Here is a 15,552-nt window from a genome sequence, read left to right as displayed (position 1 = left end):
TTACAGCATATACAATTCATCAGTAGAGCTATACAGACTAGTATTCATTTTAAAAGCATATACAATTCATCAGCCAAAATATACAAACATATAAATCAAATTTCAATTTACGAACTTATTTTCGTTAAGCTATACAAAATTGTACAATTTATATGAAGTAGATGAATTCAATTTATAAGCTTAAACAATTCATCAGTTGACCTATACAGTCTACTATTCCATTTACAGCACATACAATTCATCAGTTATGCTAAACAGAAATATACAATGCATAGTAAACAGATTAAGTCAATATAAAAACATATTTTAGTTGAGCTATTAAAATTGTACATGTCATTTTAAGTAGTATAATTCAATTCACAAGCATAAACAATTCATCACTGTTTTTATCTTTCAAATATAGTGGTAAGTTTTCAGTGAAGATCTGCATAACTGAAATGGGGGTTCATTTAATATCATTTGTTATTATTGTTAATGCTTAATTTTTAACTAGTCTAGTTCAGTTTCATTGAGTTTGGATGTTATAGCTGTTGCTAATGGCTCATTTCCGTGTTGAAGTATTGGTTTAATGTAGGTTTTGTTTGTTGTGTTGAGTGTATTCTTGGAGCATCCCCATTTACCGCTTGCTTATCTCTTTTACTGCCTTTGATGAGATTCTGACTGATATGTACATCTGTTATCAGGCAGTACACCTCACTTGACAGCATGTGTCAGATGAGGAACAATTGTTTGTATGCATCAGAAGTCTGATTAGTATAATATGTAGCTAATTGGCGGTATATGCAATAAAGGAGAAAAGGAACTGGTCACCCTACCCCATTATCTCCTGACCTAGTTGCCTCATAATTGGTGCCTTGTTAGTAACACTTGTGAGGTTCAGACTTGTCTTTGGACAGTTGACTAAACAACAATCTCTTCACTATTGTAAGCCTATTTTTACGCTTTTTCTGTCATTGCTTCGATATGTCTTTCATGTCAATTTAGAATCAAGAATAACTCCTAAATATTTGCAGTTCTTTGTTCGTTCAGTGAGTTCATTGTTAAATGTTATAGAAAGCGTAGGTTGAGAATGTCACAGAGTAAACAGTTGGTAATTTGTTTTTGTCATATTCACTGTCATTTCATTATCTTGACACCATTCAGCTAATTTGGAGAGTGCAGGGTCCATTATTCATTCAGTCATTAAAGTTCTTATGTTTTCTGTATGGTTTTGATGTCCAAGTCGTCTGCATAAAAAATAATCTGATATTCTAGTCTTGAGATACACCTCTCTGACATCATCTTCGACTCTTTGTGTTACCTGGTTCAGTAATGTTATTGCTCTTTTTTATGAAAATTAATCTCAGTTCTTGATCTGACAGGAGAAGTTGTTCTAATTCTGTATCTTTGAGATCATTTTCTCAGCCTGATGATGTCCAGTATTATTTATAACGTCTAACACATGAGATATTCCTCTGTTTTCTCGCCACAGAGCAGTTGTGTCCCGTTTCAGGACCAAGGCCACTCTATATGCTGCGTCTTCTTGAGCTTCCCACACACGGCAGCTTTTCTTTGCTGCATTCTCTTGGCAGTTGTGTACTCTCACACTACTAATGACTCAAGACTAGCAGTATCCCCTGCTTACTCATTGTTGTCATGTCTGGAACTTTGAACAAATACAGCACTGCCAGATGCTTAGGTAAAACAACCTTTACGAAACTGTACTCTCATCCGTAATTGATTCTCAATTTGCTGTAACTCATAGTTATTCTTCATTAATCACTCCACAAAGCGAAAAAGTCTTAAAAGTTTGGGAAGTTTGGCATAAGTAAATGATCTTGGTAACTATCCAGTTTATACAGGGTAGAAGTGAAATAACTTTGCAGATTGAAAGGGATAATAGGGTACACTGAAATGAATAGAAAACTTATGTTATGTTTTGTGATTAAATGCACGGTTAATTAGAAAATTAATTTTTAAGTTTCAGCAGTCCGATAACATTTCCACGAACACACGCTTCTCGTGATACAGATGTAAGAGGTCAACGAACTTGGTAACTCGATTTGTCTCGCTAGATGAGCTGGTGCTGTGTTGCAACCAACTCGTAGCATGCAGTTGCTTGAATTTAGAGGTTCTTAAAATTAAATTTACACGAAAACCGTCCACAATATTGAAATACACCAGAGGGATAAATTATTCTGAAAAACTATTAACTTTCCACCAATATGATATTATAGTTTTTTGTTACATACAACATGAGCTATTCTCTGAAAATCTGCAAGACTATTTCACTTCCACTCTGTATTTCCACTATTGTTGGATTATGCTGTATCATCATCTTCAAACACGTATTAGGCTATGTGGCCTGCTATGGACTCGACCTATCTTTTTGCAGGATGTCCTATTGATGTTTTCTCTGGTGATCTGTAACAGAGGATTATTTTTTTTAATTCTACTGTTATTCATCGTGTTGACATGATTTATCCATTTTTCTCTCTGTGTTCCTGTATATTCTAATATTGGTTCGATCTAGAATTAATTTATTATGCCTACATTCCTCATGTAGTCACATTTAATGTATCCTACTGTTCTTCTCATAAATCACATCTCAGCTGCTGTTATTCGGGTCTCATTTCTTTTTCTAATTGTTCATGCTTCACAACCGTAAGTCAGAACTGGTTGAGCTAAGGTTTTGTAAAGTTTTATTCTTGTCTGCTTTTGGACGAGTGTTGACTTCATGACAGAGTTTATGGTACTCAAAGTTTTGATAGATTTAGTAATTGAATTTGAAAGAACTATGTGATTCATTATTGTTAGTGAGTAGCCTAAATAATTAAAATTAATTTATTCTTTCTAGTGGAAATATAGCATGTTTAAATACATATCTGTTCAGAGTCTATTTCAAACACTCTCATATTGTGATTAAACATTACCTTCGTGAGTTTGGTTAATTGCCTGTAGTTTTTTTTGGGGGTTGGGGTTTATAATGCGGGAGTTTTTATAAAACCCATGATGAATTGGCAACACAAAAGCAAAAAGGTCCTGCAAATCCTTTTATTTCAGATATTTTAGTTTATACTTTTCTTCATTAATTATTAGAGCAGGGACAAGATTACATGATGCACTTTCTTATTACCAACTTCTTTGAAGGCTTCTGTGATGAAGGGTCTCTTCTTTTGAAAATGCAACCACTGCATTTTTCTTAAACCCTTCACTGAATCCTTTACGATATCATTCAGTTCATTTAGTGTAATGTAGTCATTGTCAGTCATCTGAACCACTTTAAAATTTCTACTAACCTTTTCAACTAATGATGCCCAATCATCAGGTCTGAAAATTCATTTTGGTTTTCCTAGCCGCCTTTTCAATGATGCTAAAATCCAGGTAAGAATTACCAGATATAAACAATATATCACTCAAAAGGCAGGATGCGATTTCTTGAAGCCTGACTCTCATGCACATGTACATTTTTGCAATTCCTGAGGCAAAATAATGGATACAAAAGTTATAGGTCCATAATTGTCCAGCATAGTATGCTTTGCTACATGTAAATAAAGCTGTACCGAGGGTCTTCTGCAAGTCAAAACAATTTAACACGTGACTAGCATCATTTTTTTAATATTCTTTGACTCTATCTTTAGTATCTCTGGCTGCCTATTCTTTATGCAGATGAAGATTTTTTGTCAGAGTCCGAAGATTGTTTTGCTCACAATGAACTAAAAAGTTCTGAATCTTGTTATATGTTGCACTGATATCAGTACTAGGTTTATGAAAACCTACATTAAAGAATGTGTTGTATACAGACCTGTAATAACTTTCTTTAAAAGGGGTTACATTTTTTTCCAGCACAGAACTCTTTGCAGAGTTCATAAATTATCACTATATTCAGTCTGGGATTTTAAACAAAATTTCATAAACTTGAAAAGTGTTCTAACTTTTAGAATTATTTATTTCACGTTTTTAGTAGATACTGAATTGACATTGTGCTGACTTCAGGTACTGTATTTAGCATATCCCTTCAGATATGTTCATTTTTCTGCAAACAAGTTTTTTTTAATTACAAAATATCAAAGCTATTTGAAGTTAAAGAATACTAAACTTAAGGGCCTACCTTCTATATGTACAGAAATTAACAAAATATTGACCTTTTTGTCAGAATTTATTTATTAACAGTCATTTTAATTGTTGCCCAATCAAAGTGATTCTAGTCCATATTTCAGATCATCATCTTATGGTTTTGCATATTTGTAATTTTTTTAAACATTAATACTAAAATAGTTATATTTCAAATCACCTGTTGTATTTTATTTTCACAAATGCAATGCTTTACATAAATTGGACTAAATAAAAAATGACTGAACAAGATCAATTATAAAGTTGTTTAAGTAATAAATTCAGTAAGGCCTGTTTTATGTGTTTTTAATTTTTCTTTATAGTCAGAGCTGTCATTTCTAAAGAAGAATATTAAAAATTTACATATGTTTTTTTCAACTTTCACAAAACAGTATGTACACTTAATCAGAACAAATATTCTGATAAAGAAATGAAGGGAATTAATAGAAATGTTTATGTTCTTGGTTGGATCTTATTGTAATATTTAGATTTTTAAGGAATCAATGGCCACTGGTGTAGATCAGTCAACTGAGGCACTTGCCTGCCTACCCAGAGTTGCGCTTGGGCATGGGTTCGATTCCCACTGATTACCTGGTTGGGTTTTTTCCGAGGCTTTCCCCAACTGTAAGGCAAGTGACAAGTCCTTGGCCTCATTTCGTCAAATACCATCTCGCTATCACCAATCCCATTAATACTAAATAATCGAGTAGTTGATTCAGCGTCGTTAAATAACCAACTAAAGAAAGAAAAAGGAATCGGTTCTTATTTAAAGATTGTGAATATGATTAAGAATGAAATTAATTTAATCCAATTTATGTGTTGTATTTTAATTATTTTTATTTTATTTATTGAATATATTACATTATCATATTATCTGTACAAGTACGAGGGTGTTTCAGAAAGTAACGGCAAATTCAATTTTTAAATATGAACCATCAATTAGAGATACAAATAATATATAATATATCATTTTCGACATAATCTCCCCTCATTTCAATACATCTCTCACATCTTTCCATCGAAAAAAAAAAAAAGTTTTTAGTTGTACTGGAATGAGTAGAGCATTGTTCATCAAAGATTGACGTATGCCCACACTTAAACGCATCTATCTAATTTTACACTCTTCTCTCACTAATACAGCTATCTCAGTACCTTCCCTACATGAATTTCACGAAGATTCACGGCCTCTAACCACAAAATCTGGTAACTGTTCGCTATTCCTCTATGGTGCACATAGTTAATGGCGCCGTCATCTTGTTTAAATTCTCCTTCCCATTCAGCAAACCTTACCATCTGTTAGAAGTGCCAACACCTTCTCAAATCATATGTCTTTTCTTCGTGGGAGTTTCAAATGCTTGAGGTGTTTACTTCGTATAATAGTATGAATTTGCTGTTACTTTTTGAAACACCCTCGTATTTATAATGGAATTACTGTGTTTCATCTGAATTGGTTTGTTGTAGAGCTGTTAATGTGGATCTGTCATAAGAGAATTAAGAAATATAATTCATGCAAGAAAGTAAGTCTCTCCATTAGCAAACACCAAAACAGTACACGAGTCTGATCTGTGATATCAAATTAGTGTGACATAACTCACTGTCATTGCTATGCAATTGGATTCATATGTTAATACTTCCATAACATGTTTTCCATTTGACGCTCGAGCATAAACATTTAAAATACCAATTGCCAGACAGCTTCTGATCTATGGAATTGGAGTTAATTTCACCAGCAGATTCTTTTAGATTTGTGATGCCAGAGCAAGTTTTTTTTACAAATACCATTAAAGATTTTCAACATCATTTGTATTCCACCGCTCCATTATCGCCAAATAATAGTCTCATGCTCTGCATAAAGGAATGTTACATAAAAGATGTACTCTTTCTTTTTCTACAATATAGACATACTACAGCATAAAGATTTGCTTTGCTTTTCGCTGGTTTAATTATAATGTAATATTTTAATGTTTAGACCAAAAAAACACAGCCTATATATCCAAGTAGCACACAGAGGTTCTCTGCAATATTGTAACAGTTTCGTTTAATTAATTTTAATTATATCTAATAAAAATGTATATTTGTAATTACGAGGTAGAGCCAGAAAGTACCATCTGTGCAGATCCCCCATGCATCTAGTGACAAAGCTGCACACTTAACAATGAAATAGCGCAATGCACATTTTTAGCTTCAGAGCATTAGCCAATTAAAGAAGTGACACTTCTGAATGATTCATTCTCTATTTGTAATATAATATTTTGTTACTCTTAGAACTAAAGAAAAAAGGTATTTTACTAACAACTTCAAATTAATATAACTTTGAAAATATTGATATTTGGACAAATGTTTATATGACATTTTTTGCTCAGAATGTCTTCGGAAATAAGCTCCGTAAGTGACGGTAAATCCTCGTGAATCACCCTGTATAAAAGTAAAAAATATGAGTGCATGGATTATTCGAAATGAAGTTGACAACATCCGATTTTCCTCCTGCACAATTCCTAAGATAGTAGCACGTCCCATCATCTTCCTGTGTGAGTATTTAAATTAACATTGTTAAGTGGCGTTTGGATTAACAGTACATGTGTCAGAATCAAGTTGAAGTGTGATAAGTAGGCTTGTTATGTTGGGGACTGATTACACAAGTTGACTGCTGCATGGTACATAGGCCAGGGATGTGAGTTAGTATGAGGACATTGACTTGGTTCTGCGATCGATTACCCGATTAACAAGGTGCACATAAACAAATCTGGACATCTCTAAAAGTAATATACGCTACATAGCTTACAAAGATATATTTTTACTTACCTATTGTTTTGTGTGGAAGAATTATCATAGAATTATTCGTGGGTTTGAGTTTTCTCCTTTCTTTTCTTGTGCTACAATGTCTCTGTATATAATATCGCTTGTCACCTCGTATGTTTATATTACATAATTTACGTGTAATATACCCGTCATTCACTTCAAAACACCACATTCCGCTACAAAAATATGTGCCTCGGACCTTTAACATTCTGCATTATTATTCAGCAGGTATACTGTTCATGCATGCTATGGTAGTGACTGGCAAATGGAGTATTCAGCAGATACACTGTTCATGCATGCTATGGTAGTGACTGGCGAACACAGTATTCAGCAGGTACACTGTTTACGAATGCTAGAGTACAGCTGACTGGTGAACGGATAGTCAACTAGAAATCACTGTAACACACCCAATCGGTCTCCAACACTACAATGCTAGTGGTAAGTGTATAGTTTGTGCGTTTTATATTTTCAGTTTTGAAAATGAGTATTGGTACCACTAAAAGTATGCTCTGCGGTGGCTGAATGGTCAGACCTTCAGACTGTCACTCACGCTGCCCAGGTTCGATTCCCGGTAAAAATCCATAGTGACACTTGCGGCAGACAAGGTCGCAGTTGGGGTTTTTTCCGGGGTTCTCCCATTTTCCCCCAAATTAGGCATTTACATCATTCCATCACCATTTCTCCATTTCATTATCATTCCGTAGCATTCTCCGAATGCCGGCGGCAGTGCATGGAGGGGGTTGACCTAGGGACGAGTGGGGTTGCCTACTCGAAACCTGGACCAGAGAACCTTAGTGTGGTCAGCCGGTGTGGGTTTGGGAATGCTTCACCAGAGGGCTAGCACAATAGATCTGAACAAGGTCGCAGTGCTGGACAATTATTAAATTCAATTCAATTCAAACCACTAAAAGTATAAGATAGTGATCCTTTACTTGCAGTGAAAAACTTAAAATTATCAAAGATGTGGAGAAACTTGGAAATCGTGCTACATGGTCGACCTGGTTGGCGAGTTGGTATAGCGCTGGCCTTCTATGCCCAAGGTTGCGGGTTCGATCCCGGGCCAGGTCGATGGCATTTAAGTGTGCTTAAATGCGACAGGCTCATGTCAGTAGATTTACTGGCATGTAAAAGAACTCCTGCGGGACAAAATTCCAGCACATCCAGTGACGTTGATATAACCTCTGCAGTTGCGAGCATCGTTAAATAAAACATAACATTTTCGTGCTACAGCCCATAAATTTGATGTAAGTGAAAGTTGCATCAGAGACTTGAGGATCCTGTTACAGGATAAAATTGATTGATAACTGTACTGTATTTTGTTTGTTTGTTTGTTTCTGGTCTTTCAGAATGGTATGCGTGGATTATTCAAAGAAAATACGATTATTATTATTATTATTATTATTATTATTATTATTATTATTATTATTAATATTATTAAGTCTATTGTTAGTGTGAATAATTTTAGAATCATAAATTTAATATGTGTTTATCAAATGAAATATTTTGTGTATTCATGTTAAGTTAATGTCCATCTAGATAACAAATGTTAATGCTTTCATAATGTCTGAACTTTAAATATTATAAAATAATTTATTAGACTGAAATAAAATATATTCTTTGAAGAAAAATGGATGTGTCACTTGCTTAACATGAAGAACCTTTTCCTGAAAATGAAACATTCTGCAAGACGATGCTAACTGGAAGCTTTTTTTCCCCCCACATTGTTTTAAGTGAGAATATAGTTTTAATATGTTACATGTTACCCGCACCTTATTTGAATTTTCTAGAGCGTAACATTATTGTAGACAATTTTTCTGCTGTAATACATTGTTTTTGTGATGTTAAAAACAAAGCTTTACCACTGGTTGTATAACTGTTGTGCAGACATATTTAATTCTGGAGATTGTACGAAAGCATATATTTGATATGCTTTGTCTACGGGCAACCTCGAAATTTGTGAAAGGTTATAAAAATGAAAGTAAACATTTCAAATAAATGGTTTTGTTGATTATGATACATGCTAAGGATGACTTAAACATTATGCAAAAGCATAACTTGGATCACAATCTTCAAATATTTCAAATGAATTATTGTGTTGATTAAGTGCTAAGAATGATTTGAGAAACATTTTATCAAGTAATATGTTGTTGTTGGTCCAATGCCTAGCCCTAGACAATAATAACAGTGAAGTGATTCACCATCTTGCATTCCAAATAATACCTTTATAGAAACAACGTCATGTTATTTTATTTTATCAAATTAATTTATAATACATCTAATACCATTTAATTTATACAAGGCTTTACATCCGAATTTTGTAATCAGCCCCTCAATGATCTTGCTGTAGGTAAACAAATGTATGTCTCTGAAAAATAAAACAGTAGCACTCTGAGAAAGAGCAATGTAAAGCTGAAGCAAAACTTTAAGCACTCTCTGAAAACCTAACAAGTTTCTGCCTGAAGCCTGAAAAATCTTTAACCTTTTTGATGTCCTCTCGAACTGAGCTTGAAGAAAAAAATATAACAACATTGCATAACTAGAGGCACACACCATATCATTTATTATGTTTTGGGTCAGCTATGAGTCTGGGGAGTGGTTTGGAATGAGATCGTCTTAAGCTTGGCAAGAACTATACTCATTAAATAATTATTAGGGGTTGATGAAATGTTATTTTTCTTTTAACTTTAAAATGATGCCCTATAATACAGTAATTTATTTTCTAACAAAACAAAATATGTACGGGTAATTTTTGTTGCTTTTTTTTTTTTTTTTTTTTTTTCCCACAGTCATTTTTGTCCGATGGATCATTTCTTCATTTTTGGTGTCACAAAAAACATTTTCTCCAATTATTATTGATTTTGTAGCATTTTTTAAATTTTGTTTTACAGTATTTTCCAGCAAGTTTAACATAAAATATCATAGTTACTGCTTTTCAGTTGCGTGATATTTTTCTTTGCTAAGGAGATTGATCTCCAGTCGCTGGTCATAGTGATTCAATAAAGATGACAAAGAATGTGGCAAGGGTACATTTTACATGAAAATACAGAGTTCACTGCACCCTACTACTGTACTATTGTTCATCTTTCTGCCCACAACCACAAACGTGTAAAATCCAAGACTTGGAAGTTGTTTAAAATCTCCTTGAGTTGGAAAAAAAAAAAAAAAAAAAAAAAAAAAAAAATCTCATCAGTTGAAAATGGCCCATAATAAAAATTTAAGTAATAGAAACATTACTGTATTACATAATATGTGACAATAATATGTAGTACATGCATTTATCTAATATAGTTTATATTCAAAAAGAAATAATTATTGAAACCATCAATGGAGTTATATTTTATCTCACTGCAAACAGTGACACTCTGCAGTTTGAGATCTTCCTATAGCAGGATTTCTTTTACACATGTTTCAATCTTCATGCATGATATGAACGCCACAGACTAAAAGAAGAAATAAAAATTATTATAGGAAGTTTTGTTATTTACATTGCTACGAATAAAATAAATGTTAATTTTACTTTATTTGTCTTTAATGTTCACTTTAACACTTATTATAAAATATAAAACTTTCTTGAAAACCGTAAAACTTAAAAGCATTAAAGCTATTAAAAAAAGTAATGATACCTTATGTGATGGACGGTTCCGTTTCGATGCTGGCGTCTCTTGAACTACTCAGTTGAGTAGATGCTGATGAAGATACGACACCAGTATCAGAACAGTATTGTCTGTCATATAAGGTATATTACAGTTTTCAATAGTTTTAACACTTAAAATTTTGAGTTTTTAAGAAAGTTTTATATTTTAATTTTATTTTAGTTTAAAAATCATACATTATTGTGTGTTGCAGTATACAACCATGATCATCCGTGAATTTGTATTAATTGAGAATCATTTTTTAATATAAAAAAAAAGAGAGCAATTTTGATTTCTTTTAAAAAGTTTCTTCCCTTTTGTGTTTATCTATCCATGTTATAGTCCCTTGTCTTTAATTTATCAACTTTCAGGGCATTTTATTGGTCATTTTAGCTATTTTTAAGTCATCAACATTCGCCCTCTACTGATTATACTCTTATTACTAGAGTGAGGCCAGTGGAGTCCTGCAGCCTGGAGCGCCACTTGTACTGCTCCTGCGTTCATATAGTGTCATCGCGATAGTTCACATTACACCTGCAGCTCCACTCGCCTTGGTCGAGTATTACTTCGAAAGTTGCTCGGAAGTTGATGACCTAAAACTCACAGAAAAATGACCTACAAAATGACCTTAAACTTATGAAAATATGACATTAAAATTTAAAAAAAAAAAAAAAAGGACCATGATTTTAATAGTAAAATACAAACAAAATAATAGTATACTCCCAACTGTGAAAAATACTTTGTCACCAAACTCGGTCACTAACTGTCGCAAAAAAAACTTTGTTTGCTTTATTTTACTTTCGGCATTTTTATTCTTCACATGTGAGATACAGTATGCTGACTGTGGGTATTGCAGCTGTAGTATTTGTTCTGTTGTGTTGAATGGGGAGAAGCACGTAACACACATGGTCAGGAGTCAAGGCTAGTGCAACCAAAGGAAAATTTTTCTTAGATACAATTGAATTGCATAAGCAATCTGCAGTAGATTCTCGAATATAGACTACGACTACATGTAAAAAAATGCCTGGTCATAAGCAGAAAATGGCAAAAATGCAACAAAACGTAGAACATTTCTTAAAATATGACCAATAGACAATAAAAGACCGAAAAATGCCAAATAAAAGTAGGCTATATTGGTTCGTGTTGAAGTGAAACAAGTCAAGTTTGCATTGCCTGTGATGTCTCAGGAAAAAGATGATATTTTATCCAGTGGCAACTCGTGATATTTTTTGTATGTAGGATATGAGATTGACAACTGATGACCAAGACAGAAACTAATATTAATAATAATATAATAATAATAATAATAATAATAATAATAATAATAATAATAATAATAATAATAATAATAATAGAGCATGCAAAATCAATACAAGTAGGTCTATGTTAGTCTTTGACCAACATTCTGGAATTGGCAGTTTATTAGTCGTGAAGTTCGATTCTCCTCCCCTTTTTAGTTGCGAAGATGGCTCCTAAGACATTGTACTGCCCAATATTTACCTATGTTCCGTCGTACATTTGTGCAATTAATTTCTTGCTACAGTTAAATTCCTCTGAATGATCAAATACAACTTTATATTCTTTCATCTGAAAGTCGTGTTAATTCTTGTATTTATTATAGCTTATTTTATTTATTTTTATGTAATTTTGTTTTTTTATATTATATCATTTTAAATTATTTATTATTTCGTTTTTCTACTCTTTTAAAATGACCAATGAACTGCATTTAAGGAGGCTATAAGGGTACTTGAAAATTCTTATTGTAGCCTCTGACAGGGTCTCACCACTCAGAAAGAAGGGTTGTAGTAATAGGATACGCGGTCATATTCTCAAACGCGGTTAAACTCAAGCCGTACCCCGCCCTCCGCACCCTCTCCTGTCCACTAACTTCACTGCTAGAAATACCGTTTGCTGTAAGATATTTGGATGGTTTCTCGGAAATTATTTCAGAGCTGTGCAGTGGCGACAACTCACGACAGAAAGTGGAAGCTTGAAGGAAATTAATATGTCAGGACACATTGAAAATCAGAATTTGTAATTAAAATGTTTTCTGTCCTCAGAAGTACGAATTTAAACTGTAGGATCATCCTCATATCCTTCATGGAGGACTCACCACTGATTTCATGAACTTCCGAGCCCCATTTATGAATTAATTATACGTCTTCTGACACCTATTCCCTGAGCTGACGAAAGAATCTGAGGGCTTCTATGCCGACTCCACAGCTCTGTTCAGAATAATTCTATTTCTGATTAAATGGGTACCAATTAAAGTTTATAGTTTTTTTTTTTAATATCTAAACCAAAATTATTTTCAATGATATCTTACTATATAATCATTTCATGGGGCGGAACTATTTCTATTGTCACTAGCTGAGTAATAGAATTCTTCACACTGAAAAATTATCAGAGAATGTGGCTAAAGCAAGAACAGCAAGCCCAAAATTAGAACCTTGATAGTACTAGAAGCTCATGCCATTGTCTGGATATTTGCATGATTGTCCCGCAATGTGGCATTGTGGTCTAAGGCATCCTGCCTAGGACTCACGTTACAGAATGCACGCTGGTTCGAGTCCTCATGGAGGAAGAAATTTTCTCATGAAATTTCGGCCAGTGTATGGGACCGGTGCCCACCCAGCATCGTGATGCACTTGGAGAGCTACGATAGGTAACAAAATCTGGTTACGCAAACCAGCTATAATGGCGGAAGGCTCATCATGCTAACCACACGATACCTCCATTCTGGTTGGATGATCGTCCATCTCTGCTTCGGCATATGGCCATGAGACCAGCAGCCAGGTGGTCGGTCTTGGCCCTTCATGGGCTGTAGCACAACGGATTATTATTTGCATGATTATTGCTTTGTTTAATATCGAACTTCTTTTCTTTACAGGTTCTTTCAGATGGAGCAGCATACAATAAGCAGTACTACCTCATTACAAAAGTGAGTTGTGATTTGAGAATATAGTTATAAATTTTACTGAGCATAGCAACTAAACAGGTCTTAGTCGTGAAAATAGCTTTCTTCAGGATATTGTGGTAGCCTTACTCACAACACACCATATAATTCATGATTTTAAAGCTCCAGTTACCAGTGGGAAGTGAGAATAATGCCTTCAGAAAGTTTCTGTTCTTGTATCATGTTCTGCAGCCTTCATATATTTTCACCCATTTTCGAATGCAAACCTTCTGTATATAATCTTCAAAGACTTAATGGCGGCAGCAAATCAGAGATACAGCCCTACGCCATTGTCTAGTCAGAGCAATCATGCCTCCCATATGGTGGAAAATCATAAATTTTCTAATTTTTTTCTGCTTTAAAATAATCTTTGATATGCGAATAATAATTGCATAAAATTTAATGCATATTTATGACTTCGTCAGCTGTTGTGACGCCATTTTTAAAGCTATGGTGCACAGAGTTTTTAAATGACACTAAACTTGGATTGCAATTTCCAGTTACATTTTTTTATTTTATTTTTTCCTCCCCTTAATACCCTTTGATATGTGACAAATACATTACATAAAATTTAATAGGCATTTATGGCCTTGCCACTGCTGCGACGCCATTTTTAAAGCTGATACTAAACTTTGCAATTTTTCTTAACTTCAATTTTTTGCTTTATTCCATATAAAAATTATATATCTTTGTAATTATTAATTTTACATGCATGATATTTGGTAGGCACATTCTTTAAGCTGTTAGCAAACTTTGTTATTTTGTTGTGTTTGAAAGATATGTCTTCATATTTTTGTGAAAATTCCTCTAAAATTTATTATTGATTAACTTTTCAACCAGCTACCGGCATGGCTCAGTCGGTTAAGGCACTTGCCTGTCGGTCTGAAGTTGCATTCAGGCATGGGTTCGATCCCTGCTTGGGCTGATTACCTGGTTGGATTTTTCCGAGGTTCCCCAACCGTAATGTGAATGCAAGGTAATCTATGGTGAATCCTCGGTCTCATCACGCCAAATATCATCTCGCTATCACCAATCTCATTGACGCTAAATAACCTAGAAGTTGATACAGCGTCGTTAAATAACCAACTAAAGTAAGATAAAATAAACTTTTCAACTTCTTTACTGTTAATTTTTGGGAATTTACGTGGCTGAGTAGTTTCAAAGTGTTATTCTTCATTTTCCAAAGTCTGGTGGAGATCCTGCGCTATCTTCTGGTTTTCTGCTGTGGTGGAGTGTGTTCATGATTGTGTCGAAAAGGGCGTGTGTTTTGAAATTGAGTTCAGTGTTCAGGATGTGCAGGGGATGTGTTTTTTTATATTAGTAAGTTTCATATTGTTCTAGAGTGTCAACCTATATCATATATACACAGATTGCTCAGCCTTATAGTCTTTGACAGTAACAACTTTTGTCAGGTTTACTATGCTGCCATCTAGTTGTTACATAAGGAATCATGTCATAACTGTCATTTGAATTGCATTAGCGACTGTACTGCCATCTCGTGTTTGTTTATGGTGAACGAGTGGCGATCCTGGCAGTTGTTCTCTTCAAAGTGCTACTGATTTCAACATAGGGATGAGCAATCTGTTATATATGTGATCTGGAGTGTCAAGTTTCTGGTCTTTTGGCTGGATGTTTAGTACTTTCATGTCGGTGTTTATGTTGCACAATAATTCAACCTACGCAGAACACATTCACCAACTCAAATCACAACTACAACAACATTACACATTAACATATCATCCTCTTGTCCTGTATGTCCTTTCCACCTTAGTGGCAAGTTTTGATTGAGATACCCTCGGACGTCTTTTTGATTGTAAGCCAGACAGCCACCGTGTTGAAGGATGTATGTAAACATTACTCCTATCTTCATTCAGCTGTGGCATCAGGCATTTTCCCATAATGTTCATGTAAATCTGGAATTACTCATACCATTCTTGATAATGTTGTAAGCAGGTGCTGCCTTCTAGAATTCTGCTTGAAATTGTTGCTGCACAGTCATAATGGACGAGGTTCTTGCGTATTCCAACGCACAAAATGACTGCTTACGTTTACTGAAAGCCATATTTGCTACTA

At 34.1% G+C, this 15,552-nt stretch overlaps 1 protein-coding gene across 1 annotated transcript in view; it reads left to right on the top strand.

Annotated features, from left to right (window-relative positions):
• Positions 1-15,552, top strand: part of LOC138694336 (trichohyalin-like) — a 236,062-nt gene that overhangs the window by 197,081 nt on the left and 23,429 nt on the right. Inside the window, exon 10 of the mRNA XM_069817954.1 lies at positions 13,414-13,464. Coding sequence (XP_069674055.1) covers positions 13,414-13,464 — 51 coding nt within the window. The remainder of the gene's footprint in view (positions 1-13,413; positions 13,465-15,552) is intronic.

The sequence above is a fragment of the Periplaneta americana genome, chromosome 2 (assembly GCF_040183065.1).
Source record: "Periplaneta americana isolate PAMFEO1 chromosome 2, P.americana_PAMFEO1_priV1, whole genome shotgun sequence".
Taxonomy (NCBI): Eukaryota; Metazoa; Arthropoda; class Insecta; order Blattodea; family Blattidae; genus Periplaneta; species Periplaneta americana.
Note: the sequence above shows the minus strand (reverse complement) of the source record. Positions and strands in the feature narration are given on the sequence as shown.